The sequence below is a fragment of the Mizuhopecten yessoensis genome, unplaced genomic scaffold (assembly GCF_002113885.1).
Source record: "Mizuhopecten yessoensis strain PY_sf001 unplaced genomic scaffold, ASM211388v2 scaffold1883, whole genome shotgun sequence".
NCBI classification, from domain to species: domain Eukaryota; kingdom Metazoa; phylum Mollusca; class Bivalvia; order Pectinida; family Pectinidae; genus Mizuhopecten; species Mizuhopecten yessoensis.
Window position 1 is genome coordinate 273,095 of NW_018404269.1, and position 25,172 is coordinate 298,266.

The window sequence follows — 25,172 nt, forward strand, 5'->3', positions numbered from 1 at the left end:
TCTCATTACAGCAGAGTTTTAGAGTTGAACATGTAGATCAGGACGGACTGACAGTCGACTGAAAATGAAACTCGAAAATGTATACGTTTAAAAAATAAACTCTATGTCGACTGAAAATGAAACTCGAAAATGTGTATACGTTTAAAAAATAAACTCTATGTACAGCGTTTGTTATGTGTGAGCTAGATTAACGATCTTACATATACCGTAAGTGCTAATTTGTGACGAAATTAGCAGGGAACAACTTCTAAGGGAAAATGTATTTCTAGATAAATTAAAAGTAATGTGCGCGTTGTTTGAGTAGTTCTATTACTGTGTCCGGGGACTTGTGAATGGCGTTGCTATATTTTAGAAGGACTGTCAATGCAGATAAAATTAATGATCAAATGTACGTACGTATTTTTTTAATTTTGTCAGATGTGTGAAGGAATTGGGACATAAATGTTGTCGCACGTGCACATGACAGATATTTCATGCAGAAAACGGGGTTTTAATAGGAACACTAACTTGCGATTAGCAATATCTATAAGCACGTTTATACTATTCACAATACATCCCTCCCGTAGAAAGTTTAACATGTTTTTTGGAGTGGCGGGAATTAGCATCTGCCGCAATCTCATTACAAAACTTTTATAACCTGCTGACCTTGGTTCCCAGTTAGAGGTCTTTGGAGATTGTGTAAGTCTATTAGAATGCATTTACGCGACTTGAGTTAGAGAAAACAATACAACGTCATTACGCATGCGTGTAATTGGTGTTCAACAATATGTTGTAATTGGTTGTTTCCCCTTTTATGGTGAAATCAGCTGACAAACCCCGAAGAGCCATACGGGTGGTGCTAATTACAACCATTATTATTCATTTTCTTCTTCAAACTTCTTTTTTTTCTCTCCTTTATGGTGTCAAAATAATGTGTCGTTCGATAAATGTTTCACCAAACTGGATCATGCCGAGAGTAGGGGAGGTAGCTTGATTTCGTGGTGATGGATTATGGCCCTTTTTATTTGTAATTCCACGTTGCGATTTCATATATAGTCATTGCATTTTATGAAAATTTAAAAGAATATAAATTTCAATTAAACAAGTAACTGGAAGTTATCAATTGACCCCCAGTACGCATGGGAAATAATATAGTCCTTAATTCCAAACTCCATCATATTAATAAATGCCATGATCAGATGCTAATTCATTTCAAGTGGTAATTGATAGGTGGGCACATTCAGCAAATAGCCGTACTGCTGGTTTCATGACTGGCACAAACCTTGACATGATAAAAATATTTTTTGTACATTATTTCTCTTATTCTCTCTTTTTTCGAGACATAATTTCTTAATTATTCAGTTTTTATCACATACCTGTACATATGTGCATAAACACCAGACTATGCTTAATTAAGGCTTTCAATATTTATATTAAAAGTTATAATATTTTGATAAAATTACTTTCAATATTTATAATAATATCTCTAATATTTGAATAATTACACTATAGAACAATTATAAAGCATGCTTATTTAAATAACAAAATGCTCGTTCTACAGTTTATACCTTTATACATTTAGACTATAGACTTTGCATGCACATCGGTGTTCTATGTGTGAACAACAAGACACACAATTTACGTGTACTATATTAAAACAAGTGAGACCGTTTATGAAACAAAATTATTTTCAATCTACCAAGCATCATTGGTATGAACGTGTGAAATGAAATTCAGCATCTACTCTAAACTATAATGAATGTTCAAGGGAAGATTAGCGGATAAGTGAGTTTATAATACGGTAGGCACCATATATAATTAATAACCACAACACCTACTTTCTCGGAGGTATATCCAGAACAGACACTTACTGGGAAGTCGCATGCCTACAAAGATTTATCATATAAGGAGCATATATCTTTTGTTATTGTTGTCGGGAATCGTGCGCGTGGGTAGTCAGAAATAGCATAGTCATCACGAAAAGATTCAATATAATAATAAATATGTATGGATGTGTATTTAGTATCGTATTTAACAGAAATCTACAGATGTCAGTACATCGGATTGTGTTTTCTATCTTCCAGCAGCCATACCGAAGTGTGCGGGGTGCGGCGAACCTATCCTCGACCGCTTCATCCTGAAGGTGCTCGACAGGTCGTGGCACTCGAAATGTTTGCAATGTTCGGACTGCCACAGTCAACTAAGTGATAAATGTTTCTCCAAGGGTGAAAAAGTGTACTGTAAGGACGATTTCTTCCGGTGAGTGAGTTTGCATCGGTACTAGACCCATTACCACGACATCAGAGTGTAATTATGTTGATATCCCTGTCGTAACGGTACATATAGTTTACGAACTTAGTTACAGGCCCCCAATACAAACTGATCTACTAGTTTACAAGCACTAATGACATTAGCATACCTAACACTGATATACGTTAATTTGTGTCATATTTTTCTTATCAAACATCAGTTATTTGTGAAGCTACACAGCTGTTCGACGGCGATCAAATTTATCAAAATGGAGCATACAGGTACAGTGAAACGGAAATGCATTTTAATACCTAGGAATGGCCTTTTGACCCTTACTTTGATCAACGATAATACAGGCAATGAATATTATTTTTCACAACTATATTTAAAAACTATATTTTAGATCATTTTTGTAAGATAAGAGTAATCAACATATATAATTAAACCTTGATGTAACAGACCTACATACAGGTGTGTGTTTATCATTTAAAGGTATCACTGAAAATGAATTTCAAATCCTGTAAATGCATTGCTGGATTAACGATTATATAAGCAATGCATATAATTTTACACTTCTATTAAAAAAACACTAATTTCAGATATTTTTTGTACGACAGGTGCAATCATCAAGTATCATTATTGAATGCAACAGTCGTACCCGTAACAGCAGCAGTTGATTGTTATTAGTTTTGTGACATTCGTACATATCATGTATATACAAAGGAGCTGTTTATCGTAAACGGGTATCACGCGCTAATTACGCGTGCGTACTCATTATGTTCACATCAAAAGAAAATATGCAAATTTGCCACCTTGATTGAGACAGATCGGCATCGACCTGTTAAGTCGTTTCTAAAATATATTTAAGCGTCCTATGTACTCTACTCTTATTTTGAAGTAAGAGTCGTATGTGACGGCCGTAATTTACTATCATTCTGAAGTAAGCGCCCTATTTAGTCTACTCTTATTCTGAAGTAAGCGCCCAATTTAGTCTACTCCTATTCTAAAGTAAGCGCCCTATTTAGTCTACTCTTATTCTGAAGTAAGCGCCCTATGTAAGTCTACTCTTATTCTGAAGTAAGCGCCCTATGTAAGTCTACTCTTATTCTGAAGTAAGCGCCCTATGTAAGTCTACTCTTATTCTGAAGTAAGCGCCCTATGTAAGTCTACTCTTATTCTGAAGTAAGCGCCCTATGTAAGTCTACTCTTATTCTGAAGTAAGCGCCCTATGTAAGTCTACTCTTATTCTGAAGTAAGCGCCCTATGTAAGTCTACTCTTATTCTGAAGTAAGCGCCCTATGTAAGTCTACTCTTATTCTGAAGTAAGCGCCCTATGTAAGTCTACTCTTATTCTGAAGTAAGCGCCCTATGTAAGTCTACTCTTATTCTGAAGTAAGCGCCCTATGTAAGTCTACTCTTATTCTGAAGTAAGCGCCCTATGTAAGTCTACTCTTATTCTGAAGTAAGCGCCCTATGTAAGTCTACTCTTATTCTGAAGTAAGCGCCCTATGTAAGTCTACTCTTATTCTGAAGTAAGCGCCCTATGTAAGTCTACTCTTATTCTGAAGTAAGCGCCCTATGTAAGTCTACTCTTATTCTGAAGTAAGCGCCCTATTTAGTCTACTCTTATTCTGAAGTAAGCGCCCTATTTAGTCTACTCTTATTCTGAAGTAAGCGCCCTATGTAAGTCTAATATTATTCTGAAGTAAGCGCCCTATGTAAGTCTACTCTTATTCTGAAGTAAGCGCCCTATTAAGTCTACCCTTATTCTTAGGTAAGAGCACTTCTTAGTCTATTCTTATTATGAAGTAATCGTTCTATGTAGTCTACTCTTATTCTGAAGTAAGCGCCCTATTTAGTCTACCCTTATTCGGAAGTAAGAGTGTCTTATGCAACAATCGCTATTTACTCTTATTCTTAAACAAGAGTCCAAGGTTTTTTTCGCGTGGGTAGTCAGAAATAGCATAGTCATCACGAGTAGATGTCGTTATTTTCTCTTATCCTGAAGTAAGAGTCATTTGTAGATGTCGTTATTTTCTCTTATTTTGAAGTAAGTGTCCTAGGAAGATGTCGTTATTTTCTCTTATTTTGAAGTAAGTGTCCTATGAAGTTGTCGTTATTTTTTCTTATTTTTAATTAAGTGTCCTATGAAACTGTCGTTATTTTCTCTTATTCTGGAGCAAGTGTCCTATGTAGCTTCCGTTATTTTCTCTTATTCTGAAGTAAGAGTCCTTTCTGAAGTATGTACCCTTTGATTGCCTTTTAGTAGATATATACATGTACATAGGTGTTTTGTTCATTTATTTAGACACGGGGCATATGATGTAGTGAAGGAAGTTTAAGGGCTCTGTGGTTGACAGAGGAAGATACATGTAATTGCTATGAAAATAACACGTTCGAACAAGCTCGAATTGTGAGATTTATTGGGGCGATTATTATCTGATATTAGATCCTGACTGATATTTTGTTTACTTGGGACAAATTTCACAATTATGATATTTATTATTGACAAATGTGTCAAAATCTGTACACGATCAATCGTATTTCCAAAATGGACCTACCTGTTGAGCTACGATTTAATTAGAAAATTAACAATTTTATTATCGATAAAATATATTCAGGTTGAAAATGACATTAAGGTTATCTGTTACTTTCACATTCTAAAATGTGAGAACAATCTTACAAAAATCGTAAAAATCTTAAATCAATTAAGTGTAAATATCTGATTATTCCAAATTATCATTACAGTTACACCTTTTTAAATACCAAACAAATGTCCAAGTAATCGTTCATAAGCTACTATTGCACGTGTCTTCATTGTAGAAATATCTTGTGAAGTAGGCGTAGGTACCCACTGGTAAGGTGACATGTAACCTTCAGAACAAAAAATATGTTTTTAACCAATACAACCTACAAGTTATATGATAATGATCGCATACCAAAACAATGTACTGTTCCACCGAATTCAACTATCTTTATGAGATCCAAATACCAAATAATAGATGCTACCTTTTTGTATTCGATATGAAACGTATATATCATTTCAAATGACATGTATCACAGCAGTAAGGTAGTTGGTAATCTGCCGTTTTTTTAATGGACGTAAACCAGCCACTGTGATAAAGTAAATGCCGTGTCCTATATAATGAAACACCCAGATTTCGCAAGATAATTATTTCTTTCCATAAACTTACGAGAAGGGATGGTCATGAATTCAAATATCTCGGAAAGTTCTATTTTATTGACTGTTTTTATTTGTATTATACCACTATTGCCCTCGCTTTTTAGCTCAAAACAAAGCAGAGGTGTTGATTAAATATACTTTTTGTGAGTATTCATCAATGGGTTGATTAAAAAGTTCGGTCCCTTTGATTACGAAAAAACATTAAATATATATCAAAAAAATATATTCCGAAACGCTACAAAAACAATTTCCGAAACGCTACAAGATAGTAAAGTGCGGTTACTCGTCAAAATTATTACGTTTTTTCGGTATATTTGTTTGGACGTCATAATCACCCTTGTTTTTATGACGTCAGGATCAATATTATAGATTGATCTTCACTAATTGTTTTTGTTTTTATTTTCATTGCAGTTAAGATATCATTTTGTTAAATGAAAACATGTCATATTCCATATTGGTCAAATGTGATGAATTTAAAAAATAACATTATTTTGAAGTCAGAATTTCCTTTCTACTTCTCTTCTGATTTTAGTTGAACTTAATTTGAACATAATACAAACAGCATTTGGATATTTAAAAAAGTAATGGTGTATTTTTTAACAAAGGGTATAAAGTTAACGTTTGATGTTATGAAAACAAAACAAAATAAATATAAGGCGGGTTTTAACGGTAAACTTTGTGATAAAATATTAAACCCGAACAACTTTTAATGATGAAAATATTGATCTGAATAAAAGCAATAAGTCAAAACAAAACAAAGGATCCAAGTGTGGGTAGGAATAAGTCAGTTTGCATTTGTCACTTTTTAAAATAATGTGATATTTATTGTTCTATCACGCCATAGTTTTCGTTTCAATGTTTATGTACGTGTACCTCCCTAGCCGAGTAGCAAACACAACTCGCATACTAAATGTGCAGCACAGACAATCTTCTCGTGTACCCGTTGTAATATTTCCATAAACAAATAGAACTAGGGTAGGTAACCTTATCACAGGAGGTAATCCATCACCGCGCTCGTATCTTAAGAATTATACGCCTGTGTTAACTCGAGTTTATCAATGGACGAACTCGGGCTGACAGATGCGTAAATGCTACAAAAAACACAAGAATTCATTCTGGTCATTGCCTTTGATGAATTTCTATGGTATTAATCTCGTAGGAAATCGAGCTCATGCACGCGACCGCACGTACGTAAACAAATCGTGCTACCGAGCGGGGGCATCAATCTTGTACATAACTCGGCGTCCTCTGTCAATGGGATGCCTTTTATTGTCGACTCATTGTTTAGGAAAATTGATAAATATGGATGGAATATGGTGCACAACCTGCTAAGAAGCCGACTCTTTATTCAGCGGTTGCGCTTGAAGAGATTTCAATATTCATAACGGTGTTGGTTGTAAAGGCTGTCGATTGTCCATTGTTACAGTCGGCGAGCTCACTACCTCGCCAAATGTCGGAGTATTTCGTGATACTTGGGACGGGACAAATCACTTCAGAACAATCTATCAAAACCGTGTTGGCCTGGAATACTGCATGATGAGAATTGGGACGAAGCAAGTTAACTTAATCTGCAGTAAACGCATCATAATTGGGTCGAGTTTATTAAAATAGAATATTTCACATGTTTGAACCAATGTTTTGATTAAAAACAACGTAGATACAAACTTTGTAACAGGCAAGCTAAACTTTTACTTTTAAAATTAAATGTGATATATTCATAAGCTCATCGATGAGTTTCATGACAGCGAGACACTTGAGTAGACTGTGCGACCCTGGGTGAAGCCTAAGAGGGTCCGCCTCTCCACACAGAAGCCTCACAACGCACAAACGCACTGTTCATTGGAAGACCATAAACGTTTGTTTAATACCCATCCCCATCTGTCACGTGCACTTAATGCAGGGGTCAGAGGTCAAGAGTAGTTAATCACCAAAAGAACCCTAAATACACCTTCTGGTATAAAGGCAATCGAGATGAACACTCAAGCCTACCCTTCTAAAGGATCAAAAGAATTATGAATATTATCTTCTTAAACTTGAATGGCATTCTCTCGAAGATAATACTCTATTTTTAAATATGTCTCGATTGCACAGATGCAATATGATCATACAGAGATTTATTTTCAAATAAAACGGTAAAAGAATCATAAAAAAACCCTCTTAGTTTTGAATTTAACCGGCATGCGATTCAAAAGAAAGAACTATTTTTGTCTAGGGCCCTTAGTCAGATGCACTGTAACAGTCATGGATATTTTTATTTTTTATAAAACGACGTTTGAAACATGAATGAAATGAAATTGAAGAGAACTCACGTGTCTGTCAGATGTAAACGACAAAAATGATGAACTGAATTCATATAAATAAATCACTAAACCGACCATTAAAATCTTTCTAGCCAAGATGAAGGGTGATACGATAGTCGTCGTATTAGAAAATTGTACATGCTTATAAAACTGTAAAACTATAAAACTGCATGTTATCACAAGGAAGTTACAGGCCTGCTAACAACGACGGAGTTTAACGTGTTGTATCACTCATAGTTACAATTATTATTTTTTCAATTTAATCAGCATTAAATAAGTGTTTTGTGGTATAATGTTAAAATTAACATCAATTAAACGTTTTATATATTTTACTTTTATTTACTGATTTCCAATTTGCAGTAAAAGGGGGCTTTTCAAATTCAGATTAAGTACTTCGGATAGATATGCCTCTGCCATTTTAATGTTGTTTTTCTTTAAGTGACAGTTATTCACTTTTCGTCACTGTAATCGAACTTTTAAATATATGTAACGATGTTGCGTATAATTTTCATCGGGTAACGATATGAGTTCTACGGTAGTGTTACCCCTCCATGACGTCAGAGATGTTCTTAGATGTTTCGATGGTGTTTAAGAATTCGCGGATCATAGTTAAATTTGCGAATATAGCGAAAATAACAATACAAGCAAAATATAACTGCTGTACAGTTTTAGACCTGTTCCTGTGAATATTGATTGAAATATTATGTTAAGAATTTTTCCTAATGAGTATCAGTAAATGAGAAATATCGCCATATCATTTAGACGTACAGACGACAGGTAAATAATCACGCAGTCGTTGACAATTAGAAGCTTGAATATATATATGTTTTTAGAACTGTCACATAACATTGCAAACAATGGTCATGTGATTGTGCAATACAAGTTATACTGCACGGTTAACCTATATCCGTGCAACTTAACCTTTTTGTCAGTACAATGTACGAATTTTGTATTGAGTAATTTTGAAATAGCAGCAGAATAGTTTGGGAAATAACAGCAGCATAGTTTATTTCAGTACAGACAGAATAAATAAACACACTGTTTTATGTGATATATTCTAATGTCTACCCCAGTCTCGCAGTGACATACTCTCGCGTCCAGTAAAGCTTTTTATATATCTAGTATGTTTCACCTTCACCGACATTGACGACTGAAGCCTCCGTCGCATATGGTACTTATATAGAATGTCAACACATGTCTGGTGATCCCGAACTGAATCCTGTTAGCAGGTTTTAGCGCACAACTGATGTCGGAGATAATACATTGAAATAGTTATGTTATTCATATGCGTCTTTTCGTTATCTTACATATGAGTCTTTTTTCCATTTAAAAAAAATCTGAATAAGGTATTCGTTACTGAATACGAAAGAAACACTTCTCATAGAAGAAAAAAATACCTACCGGCCAATCATTCACACACCAGAGGTCATAAATCAACAAGCTACACGTCATAAAACATTACTCATTCTGACCTTTCCCGAGTAAAACACAAACTATAAAGCTCCGTGTTAGCGGATGCAGGCTACATACGGACGCCATGTCAATCGCAAAAAGAGATAACATTCTTGACATTAACGGCCTCAGCAATCAAAGATCGAATGTTTGATTTTTCGTTCCGTTGAATAGTGTATTGATCTTGTAGATGGTGTAGATAGGTGTGGTCTGTGCGGACTAAGAGCCGACCCTCTCCCCGACCCTATCAAACTAAAATCAACCTACCTTACTCTGAATCACAATGAATGAACACTCACTAACCCTTCTCAGCAACAATGCTTATCTTTAAGCGTACTAAAAGCAAATTGTCAATGCCGAATTCCTTCGGTTTTGGTATTTTATCAACAATGGTTAAACAACTTAAAACTGCACTCCATGTTCACGTTTCTATTAAGTATTCCATTTCAGTATAAATCTCATGCATAGATATTGAGAACAGGGCAACTTGTGAAGAAGACAGCTTTGTTGATTTCCGTTTTTGACGCAATTCAGATGTTCTAGTTGCATATAACAGAAATATCACATTGAAAATATAATACAAGTACAATGTAACGTAAGTTATAGCATCATAAATCTGCTTGGTTATGATGAAATATCATATGTTATGGACTCATCAATTGTGTACATGAGTTTTTCTATCCTTTTTCCCGCGGGGAAATTTAAAGTGCCTACTGAAAACTGGCGTGGTCCAGTTTATGACCGCGTTTAAATCAATCAGATTCAAGAAGGCGCAGCTTAAAAATAAACAGCGACACTTACCTGTTGCGAATGACTATTTGTTCAGTGTCAGGTCGGTTGCACATATACAACATGTTTCATATAGCAAGTCATATATATTTTAATCATTGACACCTTTGCTTAATATTTTCTCTCTGTTTTAATGTTTGATTGATTGAAATCAAGAAAATCTCCAACCTTTAACTCAAGTGGCTTTTCTATATCTTTACTTACAACATGATCAACAGGAACGGCTTACTACTAAGCTGTACGATTACCACTTTCATATCGTGCACTTTTCCTTTTCTTTGTATCAACATCCCTGCTTTCCTTTCCTATGCCTATTACATGTCACAGTTGATTTGGTACTCAATAGCTTAATTCGAATATAAAGGTTGTCAGCCTTAAAGCAGGAGACGCTTACCCTTCCGAACCACGTGGAATTATACATTTTCAATGGTCTTAATCAAAATAGTTTTATCGCTTTTCAGTTGAAATTTATTTCGGTATTATCTTGTTTTTTGGGGGTTTTGGAAATGTGGCAACAGTTGAAGACATGATGACTGTGTTCACTAATATTACACTACTTGATGAGTTGCCCTTTAAAGTGACACCGCATTCAAAATACTGCTACCTGGAACTGTCAGCGTGCCAAACTATTCTAAATCTGATAAGGGGCTAACATTGAGATGCCCGTGAGAACATACCGGAAAGAAAGAGTAGAACCACGTGACTCTGCTGTGCGTCCAACGTTCGTCGACGCATACAAGCATACAGTGGGATAAAACAGACAAATATTTTCTCTGTAGAACCTGCACGAACGTTTTATTATATAAATGATGTTCACATACAATCAGTTATATAAATCTATAAATGCGTTAAGAAATACAACTACGTTTCAGTTAGGCGTTGTGAGTGAAGCCCTTGTACTGTCGTCTGCAAGGTATAGTGTCTTAGAGAACAAAGAAGAAGGTGTATACGGTAGTGTAGCCGTTCAGACACATTACGATAAACCTGACACGTATCTGTTCCGCCAACGTTCAAGTCAATTACCGTGGACATCTTGTATCATGTCTAAGCGTAAAAAATAAACTTATAAATCGGTTATCGTTACAACTGGATACATAATGATAGATAAATTCCTGGAAGAGTGTGACAGAACATTGATTTTAACTTAAGGTTCGAACCACGATGAGTCTTAATAAAACCCTTTCAATATGACAACACTACATGTTTTATTTTCTTAATACCAATACCTACATACACAAGTAATTATCCTAAGGGCTATGGGAAAGAAAAGACATGCTGTATTCCACTATATAATTGTTTTTCGTTTATTATACTGGTGCAGAAACAGAACATTCCAAAATGTTTATCCCTGAAAAAATTGACATTCAGCCATACTTGTTAGATAAAAAGATGGTATCCAGCCATGAAATACAGAATACCGAGTCATACTTGTAAAATGAATATAGGTATTCATCGGAATTATCAAAAACACTGTATATCTTTCATATGCGTGATATTAAGCTCAGATATTTGACAAGGAGATATGTTGTGAATTGTTTTTGGCCATTGCTACATGTAAGACCTGGCAGCCCATCGATCCCCGTCTCTTGGCGAGGTGTACTTTAGCGGGCCAGTGTTTGATGTGGCCGACAGTCCGGGTCTACGGTAGACGTACCTTTAACATCAATTATGCAGTACCCTGTACAAAGTATTGCGTCCTTTTTGCGGATCTTGGGGACTTTGTATTACCCAATGCAACTGTACAAGCTAGCAAGAAATGCATATAACACGGGATGAACAGCACATTCATTTTCTTGGAGTTCGGAGCTTGAAATCATTAAAAAGAAACAGGAATAGTATGAAGTAGGAATACATTTTTCTGTCTGAAGTATTTTAAATACGGGGACAAACTTTGGAAATGTATTAAATATAAATATATATATATATTATATGTAAAAACAACTAGCGATATTATACGATATGTTACCCATAGCTTTAAGAACGCCGATCTCCCTTTGCCTGAACCGCGTACATTTACCTGTGAACGTTATAGACGTGTATGCAATGCTGTGTTATACAATAAAACTAAGATACCTGGCAATAATACAATGTATATAACTTAGTTTGGAAACATGTAGTTTAAGTAGTACAATATTTAACAATGGAATGGACAGCATAACACTTTAAAACGTGAACTTTTAACATTTGAGGATGAGTAACTTGAACTTTTCTCACTTAAATGCTAAATTATTGAAAACGATATTTGCTCTTGTGTCATCCTTTGTTTTCCCTCTAACAGACCTTTCTTTGCCTGAGACGACACAACTTGATGTCGACATATACAAAATGTAATTGTAGACAAGAAAAATGCTGAGAGATAAACTGTACCCATCGCCACCTTCTGTAGGAATTCACCACATGACAAAGACAACACTAGGATAGGTTGTTTTGCGGAAAGATTCGTATTGCAATCGATTGAAACTTTTCGGTCTGATAACATAGAGTCATCGGTGTTTTATAGTTCCGAGGGGACTACTTTTTGCAGTATAAATGGTCTTGATTCCATGGGTTTCATTAACCGAAGCGATCGTAAACTGACGCAAGACACAAGTTACTGCAGATTAAAGCCCAGCAGTTAATAAATCGTGAGCAAGATTAGACGCGTAACTCCTACAAAGTATGGTCACCAGACGGTCTGTGAAATTAAACCCACAACATACCGCCACATTTAACTTTCAATACTGTGCTGTGAACGAGCTGTTTATATCCTAAATTGTATTTATGTTCCTTTCTGAATCGTCACCGAATACTTATCAACATCGCGGTCTTCTTGGGTACATGTTGGTCGGTAATAACGTTAGGAGGAAGTAGCAGCACGTACATATGTCTATTTTTTGACTAAATGTCTGCATGTTTTTTGGTAATTCCACTAGTTTTATGTTCTTAAAAGACTTTAAAGCAAAACAAAACAACAACAAAAAAGAGTCTATCTGTCTCTTTATCGTAACGCCTACTAACAGGGAAATAATAAAACCGTTTGTATGAAATATGTGTTAAAAGTTTATTTGACATGGTGGTTTTATGTAAACAGGTACTCGAAGCAATACATATACAGATCAAATCATCTAATGTTGTACGGCATTTTTGTTGATTCCTACATTTTTACTCAGTAAGAATGACATCATCTTTTTGTTGTCTGACTCATTCCGATACACTTGGTGATTCCAAACATTCTGTTTTTTGTGAATGACCTCACCTTTTTGTAGTCTGACCGATCTATATCGAAGAAGTGACGATCAGGTGGTCAACTTTGTCCGGCCATACTTGTATCAATACTGTGTAAGGGAAATATTTCGCCCATTCAACTTCTCGCCCTTCTCCCATGAAATATATTTTCGTCCAGTGTTACTTTCGCTTTTCACATTGAATTATTATGTTAATTATGTTCTTTAATAATGCTCGCTGTAATGAAATATTCGTCCCCTATTCAAGAAGGCGAAAAAGGCGTAAATTGAACTGACGAAAACATTTCCCGTTTAACAGTATAGAATTCCATATCAGATTGAAAATCAATCAATCATGATGTTATAACTAATTCATTAATTAATAATATAATTTTTCTCTTTCCCATGTGTTATTTACGTTTTGATTATTTTCTTTTTCCAGGCGGTTTGGTACGAAATGTGCGGGATGCGAGAAAGGGATCCCGCCGACGGAGGTGGTTCGGCGGGCGCAGGATAACGTTTATCACCTCGAGTGTTTCGCCTGTCTTATGTGTAGTCGACAACTTAACACAGGGGACGAATTCTACCTTATGGAAGACCGCAAACTTGTCTGTAAACCCGACTACGAGGCGGCCAAAGCTAGAGGTAACCTATTGTCCCGATTAAATTTAAAATCTAACTGAAATTGTTTTACAAAAACGTCAACACAAGGGCTAAATTGGATCTAAACGTAAATACTCAAAAAGCAACAGCAGGAATTGAGAAATCAAAACAACAAGGAAAAATCAAGAACCCCGTCAATGAACCAGACGTGAAACCAGTCTTTACTAATATATCAATTTTTTCACGAAAGTATATTGAAAAACAGAAAAATACAGAAAGAACAAATACCATTCATACCTTACTGACATTTAGTAACTACCTTCTTTTTTAACCAAATAAGGGCTATAACTTCTAAGGAAAATGAGGAAACTTGCGTTTATGTGTTTATATCTACCTGCGAAGCTAAATATTGGCTAAAGATGATTGTCTTGTTGCAGCATTAAAAATCTACCATGCATAATCGATACGCTAGCTATTGATGGTTTTCCAGTAGATACTAGCCACTGATTTGTGATGGCTGTCCGATCTAGACAAGCTCCTTACTTATAAGTCTTCCCAGTAAAGAGAAGACTTTTATTGATGGGTATTTTTTTATAGACGACCACTCTGGCTCGTACAAGTCTTCCAAGTAAATACCTACTGTTTACTAACAGCTCCTCAGTATAAGCTATCCTGTTGACTACCAAGGTCTAAAGAGCCTAGCCCCTGTCTGATGACAGGTTCCCAGTCAAGGGTAGCCCCCGACTAGCGACGTCTGCCCAGTAATTGCCAGTCACTAATTAGTGAAAGCTGCGCCCTTTGTGACAGTCTGTCCAACATTGATCCCATTACAGGGTTACACTCAACTAAGAGAATCCCTACCTAAGTACTGGCCGTCTTCAGGCTAAACCTCTAAGCTTATTAATTAATCAGTAGACGCAACATTGAAAATATGGCTTCCCTATCCCATAATTTAGTCGGGCGTTAATACCGAAGTGAACGGATTGACCTCAGATTCTTATCCTACGTACGACCAGCAGTTAATTCACGGCTTCGTTTTGCTCATGGTATACCAGATTATCACATCCTTACTATGTTAGTATATAGTATCCTTACTACACTAAGTAAATTAATCTGTACTACATATAGAATAACTTGTGATATGAGTCATGAAAACTTGAAAACAGCAAACATTATAACCATACGAATGTGCAACGTGAAAGTGTAAGCCTATAATAATAAAAATAAATAATAGCAGTTCATGACGCGAACAACTTCGACGTGTTTTAGTTGGAGACGTAGAATAACGTTTGATCATTGCATCTTGTCCCTCAGCATCAGGTCCTTTATTCTTATCCTTGCTCCCTGTCGTGAGGAGGCCGAGATCACAGTGATGATTTGCGAGACCCCGCGGAACTGAGAGTGATATCGAATGGCTGTCTACTACTATCTCGCCGCTGATATATTTACGATCAAGGCGTTCTATAAAGACGATTCTATGCGACATCAGGTGAAATGAATTATCCAAAAAAATCTCGTTATTTTACCTGGAACACGCGACGAGGCCACGGAACTGCGCGCGTGCTTTGGCGGTGATAAGGAGCTAGAACAGAAGATAACGTACAGCTGCACCGGCAAAGTTTCATATTTCACCAGGAGAGAAGAGTTATTGATGGAGAATCGTCATGATATTTCCCTACACTAACAATAAAACTTCTATCTACGATTCCACCAGCTCTCAAACGCCAATTTAATGTTCTTAGTGTAATGCGCTTACGTATTCTGCAAATCTGCTTTTTCTTCCACGTTCGCTGGCATTGTAATGGAATCGACAAGATGAGATGTATTCTGGTGAGGTAGAATCGGGCATACCCGTACAGCATCATCTCCATGCTAGGCAGGTGTTCTGTTGGCGTACGAATATCAATGCGTTAGTATATCTATCCAGCACAGCTGTGTTAAAGATATATTACCCTTATAGGTAACATCAACGAACCATTATTTCAGAGGTTTTCTGACACATCAATATAGTCCAACTGTCGACGGAATCATATAAAATGATTATCAAATGATGTATATGGCTTATGCCTTGCTTGGCTTTATAGCTCCGGTTTTATCTCAGCTTCTGCCAGGTAAACGCAAAATGCTTACATCGTGTCTCGTTAGGTATTAAACCATGTTTTCATCCTCATGAAAAATGTATTACACTGTACATATACTTCAGAAATGGGATATCTACCTCTCTTAAACGTTATGGGAGATAAATTTAAACGCGATACTACAAACATCTTCATTGTTTGATTTATAAAACAATATAACAGTACTTATTGCGCTTTTACCTTTTTATAAACGTGTTTGATTGTTTAAAGATGGTATCTCCTTGACGTAAATGCATATCAGGTTATGAACAGGCCCGGGTTTAATATGCACACGAAAGTCATTTGATGTGATCTAACGTTACAACCTAAAGCGAACCTACTCTTTTATATTGTTGCAATCATAAGAAGATGCACATTGATACTTGAAATGTCATTTTTAGAATGCTTTTCATTTTTAATGTTTCTATCATGTTTGCTTCAAGTAAACAAAAAGTAAAGAGCATTGCTACTGAAAATATTGAGGTATACTAAGAACAATTAAGTAGTTTGAAAAAGCTGAAGTTATATAAATAATAAAAAAAAATAGGGATCGATACTTGTCTGATACTTTTTTTACATTAAGATATATCGCTAATGAAGTCCTGCTTGAGCATCTAATTCATCTTCGCTTCAAAAATATTAAAGGACGATACAAAGTGTATCACGTGTTTCTCGACTTAGCTTCCTAAGTTAAAACAAACAAGGCTTCATACTTACGGAGTTCATATGTCCCATTTTAAAAGCTACTCCAGATTTTGGTACAAGTACCATGATTTCTGGATAGATGAGCTGTGTTGACTACCATTTTATTTAATCATAAGGGGCTTCAATCTGCGTTAAAAAACATTTCATGATCGTTGTCGTGATCTAATACTCACTTGTAAGATTTCAGTGGTTTTCACTGTATCGTTGGTTACCATTGGTTACCTACACAATGTACATACTTTCTCAGATGGTGCAGGAAACATATTTTTAATCCCGTGGAAGTTCAGGACAATTGGTCTTTCCTGCTTGTTTTGATGTCTCTTCAGATTCTTTAGTTGCCTTTCCAAACCGATATTGTCCTTTAATTCGTTTAGTGGCATGTTGTTTAATGTTGAATCAGCGTTATTGTTCTTGTTTGAGGGAATGCAAATTTTTATTTTGCAAAATGTAAAATTTATTTGCAATGTTATGGCAGGCTGTTACTTTAAATCCTATGGAATATATAATGAAACGTTTATCTATTTTTGGGATTCAAACGATTTCTAATCATTTGATTCCGTGACATGAACAAAGCTAAATACATATCCTTCAGTAGTATTTGTAAGCAAATATTAAGCAAATCTCTGTATTTAGTATGTTGCAGTACTGTAATTGTTGGTAATTTTCTGGTCAATTCGATATTGTCGATTAAATATTTGGAGTTGTAATGTGACAGATGAAACAAAGTGGTTCATTCCTACGTTTTATCTTACATCTACATTTTTTCTATATTTCTTTATCATTACCCTGAACCAAGACTTTCATGTTTTTGTAGAAATAGACCTAGATGCTGCTAATAAACGTCCGCGAACGACCATCACGGCAAAGCAATTGGAAGCCCTGAAGACCGCTTATAACGAAAGTCCGAAACCTGCAAGACACGTGCGGGAACAGCTCAGCGCCGAGACCGGACTGGACATGCGTGTGGTACAAGTTTGGTTCCAAAACCGCCGAGCTAAAGAAAAACGCTTGAAGAAGGACGCAGGACGGAACAGATGGAGCCCTTACTTCCGGCAGTTGAAACGTTCAGGAGACGCAGACAGTTCACAGAGTGCGGACAATATGTCAGACGATGGACAGCTCGACGGATATAGTGAGTGTCAGTGACTTTGTTATACAATATTACTCTCTCTTTTCATTCTTTAAGTAGCGTTGGTGCATGCATATAAACTGAAACCAAAGCTGATTGTTACCTCCTCTTTCTAGTCAGCATCGCAATGTATTGCCTAGTTTTTACGACAAATAGAAGACGATCTTATTAAAAATAACAAGAGCTCCAAGCTATTTACATTTCTTTTCCAAAATCGGCATAAACTAATGAACTATTATATGAGAAACAGCATTTACGTTTTACATTTCTGTAATGTAATGTGGGTTATGTTTACAGATGACCTAGATGACCTGGATGGGCCTGTATCGTCAGGACGACTTTCAGAAGACATGTTCAGCTCAGGCCAACCACTCGATCGTGAGCCCAGTATCGGGCAGGTGCCCGTTGGACCGTCAGGGACTCCACCCATGGAATCCTGGACCCAATTTAGTACCAACATTCCGCCCAATGCTAGCTACCTCGGTCGTCACTCACCAAATATACCACTGTCTAACTCACATATGATGCCGATGGAACCCATTCAAATGCACGGTGGACCCAACGTGCTGAGGATGATTTCTCCCGACATAAACGAAAACTCTCAAGGATACACAGATTATCCGGTGGTGACGAGTCACAGTCATGTGGAGGTATACTGACAGACAGCCTCGATATCAAAAAAATATATATTATCATTTACAATCTCAAAAATGACCAGTGTTATTCTCAGTGATAAGTTGAAAGGAACAGCGGTGTCTTATATTGGAATTTACATGGAGCATGAGAAATAATGAATTCCCGACGTACAAGTTAAACCGATAAATCGGTTTCCTATTTGCAAAAACTAAAAGATCAGTGCTGGTGTTGTACGAACCGGAATTCCATAAGGACGCGGGACGGATGAAATGATATGCAACAGAAAGGAACGCCTATCCTAAGATAAGATGAAAATGCAACTACCGTTAAAGTACGACCCATGCTTCTGAAGGAGTTGTTGCTAATTCTTATCGTTTGTATATTATATCAGTAGGGCAATGCCTCATGATTATCATACTTATTGTAAGGAAAAGGAAATGGTGTCATACTGGAAGTTTAACTTAGTGAGTCTCAAACATTGATCGACATGAGTAAGAACACGTATGTCTCCAACGAGGGGGCAGGAACAGGTAGATATCACTCTCATGCAGAGCAAAAGACTGGAAAAATGTGTGTGTTTTGAGTTTTCCCTCTCATCAGATGAGAACATCAGAGTTTATATATATATATAATGTATGGACAAATTATATAAGTATATATTATTGAGGTAGTGTATGCTAGATGGATACATATTTTCGTATATAAGGATACTAAGACATGTGCTGTTTTCACTTCTTTATTTTTTCATTTTCTCCCTCTGCTCAATCATCTGTTTTATTTCTTGAGTCATATTTACAAACCATTATATGTATATTAAAGTGTCGTCCTGACATGCATAACTAAACACTCATATCAACATGAGAACTATATTTCATTCGTCATAATGAATTGGTTAATTGAAAGACCAAATACATTTTTGGTACTTTTGTACTGCACTGCATATTTCCTATACATGGATATCTTGGATTTATTTGTCACTGCACGATATAAATGATACTTATAGAGAGCAAATGTATCGGTTTTCAAGAACAAACTATTTAACAGATATTAGCATAAGATGCAAAATTGTTGAATATAAAAGTAAAGATAGGAAACCTATTTAAAAACTGAATGAAACAATTTTTTAGCTCACTGTTAAAAATTCTGCAAATGTATTTGTTTGAGGTAGCACTCCTTCCGTATTTATTTATTTATTTATTGTTACGCCGAATGTGAGATTACCGTTGTTGGTACCTGATAGAATTTACCTCTGTAGTTAATTCCGCGAGAACTCACCTATGTAGTTAATTCCGCGAGAACTTACCTATGTAGATATTCGCTAAGGTTTACCTGTGCAGATACTCGCTATGATTGATCCGCGGAGATATACGCCAGAATTCACCTGTGTAGATACTCGCCCGAATTTACCTGCGTAGATACTCGCTAGAACTTACCTGCGTAGATACTCACCATAATTTACCTTCTTGGATACTCACCAGAATATCTTCGTAGAATCTCTAGAACTTACCTGTGCAGTTTCCCGCTAGAATTTACCTGCGTATATATTCGCTAGAACTAACCTGTGTATTTACTCGCAATAATTTAATTAAGCAGAAAATGACTAGAATTTACCTCCATGGGTACTTGCCGGCTTTACGAACAAGCTGTGCATATTATATCATACTCAAAAATAAATTAATCAAAGTGGTTTTAAATTGTTTTTATGAAAGAGTCGTAGTAATATATTGAAGTGTTTTATATTTTAAATACTGTATTTTTTATTATAATTTTTTGTGTGAAGATTTACTTATAATCTTCTGTACACACACACGAAATGAAAGGTTGCTTAAAGGTGGTTTTAATTGCAACACAGTAATGTACTCAATCAAGCAATCTTAAAGATGGTACATTGTGTATGTGTTCTTGAGATATCTAGGTTCGATATTTTATATCTAAGTAACGATAGAGGACAAGTGTGCAATGCATTTATGCAGAACATTGTTATGGCCGTGTGGACATCTAGTCATATATGTTTATGTGAAAGAAACTGTCGTTTATTTGTGTTATCTGCTCAATGTTTGTTTATTTAATTTATTCATTTTCTCTGTTATGTTTTGTATTTTCATTAGCTGTTGTCCTATTTTGACCACTTTTTGTTGAAGAAACTTGTGCTAGTATAACGAAGGAGATATTGTATTACTTACATTTATTTTATGTTAAACTTAAAACTTGAAAAATATTATAATAGAAAAACAATAACTCCAAACTATCGGTTTATCATTTCACGAGAGAAAAAAGGAATTAAAACGTATATAAAAATGTATAAATGTATAATTCTTTAAAGCAATATATGTTTACAAAAAATACTGAGATGAAACAATTTGATTGGTGATATTGAATTTGTTAAATTACATGAAGATTCTTATTTTCTATTAACAGATCCTACCTCTTCCTAAACTCACTGTAGAGGGATTTTAGTTAACCGTAGTTTACTCCATATGAAATCATTCAAACACATGTTTTATTTGTGAAGATATCTCAAAGTAATTATTAGCTGTTATGCGATCAAAATAAATGTATAACGATCTGTTTGTAGATATACTGTGAAATCACTAATTTTCGGGGTTTTTTTTATTTCGTTGATTTCGTCGGTCATCCAGGAATTCATAGATCCACAAAGTAATTACAGGTTTGATATAAAGCAATTCCCCTTTTGAGTAGGTACTCGTAATCCACGAATGTACGTCCCCGCGAAATGGTGTTTTGTCGGAAAACCAAGTAATTGGTCCCCACGAAAATATCTGATTTCACAGTAAATAGAAGGTGTACATTGGATCCTTTATTGTTTGTGATAAATTGTTTCTTTTCATTAGTATTCTGTTAATTATTTTACATACGGTATTCTGTGTGTAGCTGATTTTACACCTTTATTTATTTTGCCTTTTGTAAAATGGAATAAATATTCTTCAGATTATAAAATAATGTTGTTGTGTTATATAGTTTGGTCTGATGAGACCGGGAATTGAATCAAATGCGATTTTGCTTCTTACAAAACCACAAACAAATTCATTCACAAACTGAACATTTGAACGTCTTAATTTCCGGGTTCTTAATATAACGTATTACTAAGTATCTAGAGTTTCACTAGAGGTTCGGAGAACATAAGCATTGTTTACGTAATAAAACACTGTAATTTTAAACATATTAATTTCTTACAAGACCCATCAGAATAATTGTAATATATCTAGTGGAATTTAGTTTGTAGTTGAAAATTTACTAATTGTCGTATTTTTCAGTAGTGCTGTTGTGACACTATGCTGAAGCCGTCACATTACATCTTAGTCATAGAAATTCCGTTCATTTTCATGCAAGCATGTTTTATTTCAGAATCTGTCTTGATAAAGTTTAAATCTATCCACTTATTTAAAACATTTTATAAAATCATTGCATAAAAGCCTGAAGAATAGCATTTTTTTTATACATTTTTCACGTTTTTTTAGTTATGGTTTGCTCTATAAAAACATCACTGCGTGGTAAAAAATCAGTAAGTTTTAATGAAAACTTTATTTTTCTGTGTTTTTGCTAAAAGAACTGTATCAATAAAAAATGAAGTAGGTATTATACAGGTAAGAGATATCAGATATGCCTAGCATTAATATTTAGTAGGTTTCGAACAAGAAAATTGTAAAATGTTCATGATAAAGCTATCTTACTTCATCGAGGAACTCAGATAAATATATACTGGTATCTTTGCGACAAATTATGTGATAGTTCTGACACCAGTCTTTAATCGAAGTAAAACAACTCGTAATAAGGATGATAGAAGGTAGGAGACCATACAGTGAATCTCCATATTCGATGTGTATACCATTGTATCACAATATTGCTTTTTATCATAGTGTGACAAATCGATTCCTGCGTTCTTAAAGCCGTAATGGTAGATCACTTGATACAGGTCAGAGGTCAGAGGTCAGAGGTCATGCAAAACACACACGTGGTATCAACTGTGTCAATTAGTCTTTCATTAGTAAATTTTATAAACGAACCGTAGATTTTTGATATTTTACACTCATCGAATATAATGTGTTGTTAGGTTTTTTTTGTATTTAGGTACCTAGGAAAAACGTTAAAAAAACCGCGATCATTATTGGGTTATTTGATGTTTCAGGGATAGAGAAATATCGCTTCATCTCATGGTGAATATGGTTCGAAACGACAAACTCGAGGGAATCCGTAACCATTTTGCTTTTATTTGAGAATGTTGTTATTAAACATTTGAGTTAAATGCTGCTGAAGATAACATTCAATTGATATGAATGTAAATGAAATCAATAAGAAGTTATTGCCTTATTTTTGTTAAATAGTAATTACATAGACGAGGATCTGAAATAGGGTTCCTTCTGACTAAATCTTATGAAAGCAGAATCAGTCCTAGTTAATCAATAATTGATAAGATTATAACTGGAGATTTATCATCAATCTTATTCAAATACATCTAAGCATGTATCTCGTATACATAAAACCAGTTGAATGATGTGAATTCTGTCGACCAGGCAATAGATGGTGTGTGCAGTGTCGAGACTGTTTAATAATGCATCTTATTTAAACATAGCATCAATACAGAAACGATTAAATCAGAGACTGTCCCAGTGATATACCAACCACCTGTCGGTGCTTAAGCTGGTTGTAATTCCCTCAAACGTAACATCATTCTACCATCTGTATCAAAACGATAACATTTGTGACCTTTTCTGATCACTACTCTGAATCAAAAGATGTGTTCTTCCATATCAAAATAATTCGATTTTTTCATCCATCACAGACGTTCTAAAGAGTGCAGATTGTATTGCTTATCACTGCATGTCAGTTAGCTACAATAAACACACAGATAAACTTTCATATATTTTACATAAATCATTCAGATTGTCAATAGTTGTTAGACTGTCGTGTGAATGACGACAGCCTAGTGAAATTCTGATTCTTTATCATTGATCTTAAAATCTTACATACTATTTATTTCAAAGACCTAAAGATTTTATCAGGTGATATTCATATTTTTCATATTTCACTATATCAATTTTATTATTTCATTTTCTGCAAGTCCTAAGCATTCCGATACAGTTTAGTTATGTGGCGTCAAAATACAAAGCTATCGTTTTAGGCTATTCCCAGTTCTATAATCCGACAAAGTACCAACACATGGAATCAAAATTAACTTGTTATAATAAAAACAAACCACAATAATAAGTTATTTAATATTTTTCATATTATAGTCAATAATATTTGTATTGATATTCGGGCCTCGCGTGGTCTAATGTTTACCCCCTTGTAAACAGCACGGAATCTGAAAAAAAGTGCGATTAAGGATCGCCCTATCATAAAAATCGTATGATCTGTAGTATGTAATTTAGGATCGACCAATCATAACAATTATACTGTCTGACGATGTGTAACATATGATCATCCTCTCATCACACGTTCTGTAAAGTGTAACCTAGGGTCACTCTCTCATCACGCAGTCTGTAAAGTGTAACTTAGGGTCACCCTCTCATCACGCAGTCTGTAAAGTATAACTTAGGGTCACTCTCTCATCACGCAGTCTGTAAAGTGTAACTTAGAGTCATCCTCTCATCACGCAGTCTGTAAAGTGTAACTAAGGGTCACCCTCTCATCACGCAGTCTGTAAAGTGTAACTAAGGGTCACCCTCTCATCACCCAGTCTGTAAAGTGTAACTTATGGTCACCCTTTCATCACGCAGTCTGTAAAGTGTAACTTAGGGTCAACCTCTCATCACGCAGTCTGTAAAGTGTAACTAAGGGTCACCCTCTCATCACCCAGTCTGTAAAGTGTAACTTATGGTCACCCTCTCATCACGCAGTCTGTAAAGTATAACTTAGGGTCACCCTCTCATCACGCAGTCTGTAAAGCGTAACTTATGGGCACCCTTTCATCACGCAGTCTGTAAAGTGTAACTTATTGTCACCCTCTCATCACGCAGTCTGTAAAGTGTAACTTATGGTCACCCACTCATCACACAGTCTGTAAAAGTGTAACTTATGGTCACCCTATCATCACGCAGTCTGTAAAGTGTAACTTATGGTCACCCTCTCATCACGCAGTCTGTAAAGTGTAACTTAGGGTCACCCTCTCATCACGCAGTCTGTAAAGTGTAACTTTAGAGTCATCCTCTCATCACGCAGTCTGTAAAGTGTAACTTAGAGTCACCCTTTCATCAGGCAGTCTGTAATGTGTAACATATGATCATCCTCTCATCACGCAGTCTGTAAAGTGTAACTTAGGGTCACCCTCTCATCACGCTGTCTGTAAAGTGTAACTTATGGTTCCCCTTTCATCACGCAGTCTGTGAAGTGTAACTTAGGGTCACCCTATCATCACGCAGTCTGTAACGTGTAACTTATGGTCACCCTATCATCACGCAGTCTGTAAAGTCTAACTTAGGGTCACCCTCTCATCACGCAGGCTGTAAAGTGTAACTTAGGGTCGCCCTCTCATCACGCAGCCTGTAAAGTGTAACTTAGGGTCACCCTCTCATCACGCAGTCTGTAATGTGTAACATATGATCATCCTTTCATCACGCAGTCTGTAAAGTGTAACTTAGGGTCACCCTTTCATCACGCAGTCTGTAAAGTGTAACTTAGGGTCACCCTCTCATCACGCAGTCTGTAAAGTGAAACTTATGATCATCCTCTCATCACACAGTCTGTAAAGTGTAACTTAGGGTCACCCTTTCATCACGCAGTCTGTAAAGTATTACTTAGGGTCACCCTCTCATCACGCAGTCTGTAAAGTGTAACTTAGGGTCACCCTCTTATCACGCAGTCTGT

General features: G+C 35.7%; 1 protein-coding gene across 4 annotated transcripts in view; it reads left to right on the top strand.

Moving 5' to 3' along the window:
* LOC110441840 (LIM/homeobox protein Lhx3-like) overlaps window positions 1-19,934 on the top strand; it is a 63,472-nt gene extending 43,538 nt beyond the window's left edge. For 2 of the 4 annotated variants that reach the window (XM_021485132.1, XM_021485110.1), the window contains exons 2-5: window positions 2,064-2,238; window positions 13,600-13,802; window positions 17,397-17,720; window positions 18,009-19,934. In XM_021485132.1, the coding sequence (XP_021340807.1) occupies window positions 2,064-2,238; window positions 13,600-13,802; window positions 17,397-17,720; window positions 18,009-18,370 (1,064 nt within the window). In that variant the 3' untranslated portion in view covers window positions 18,371-19,934. The remainder of the gene's footprint in view (window positions 1-2,063; window positions 2,239-13,599; window positions 13,803-17,396; window positions 17,721-18,008) is intronic. The other 2 variants (XM_021485124.1, XM_021485118.1) reach the window with 2 other exon arrangements.
* Window positions 19,935-25,172: the final 5,238 nt, after the last annotated feature.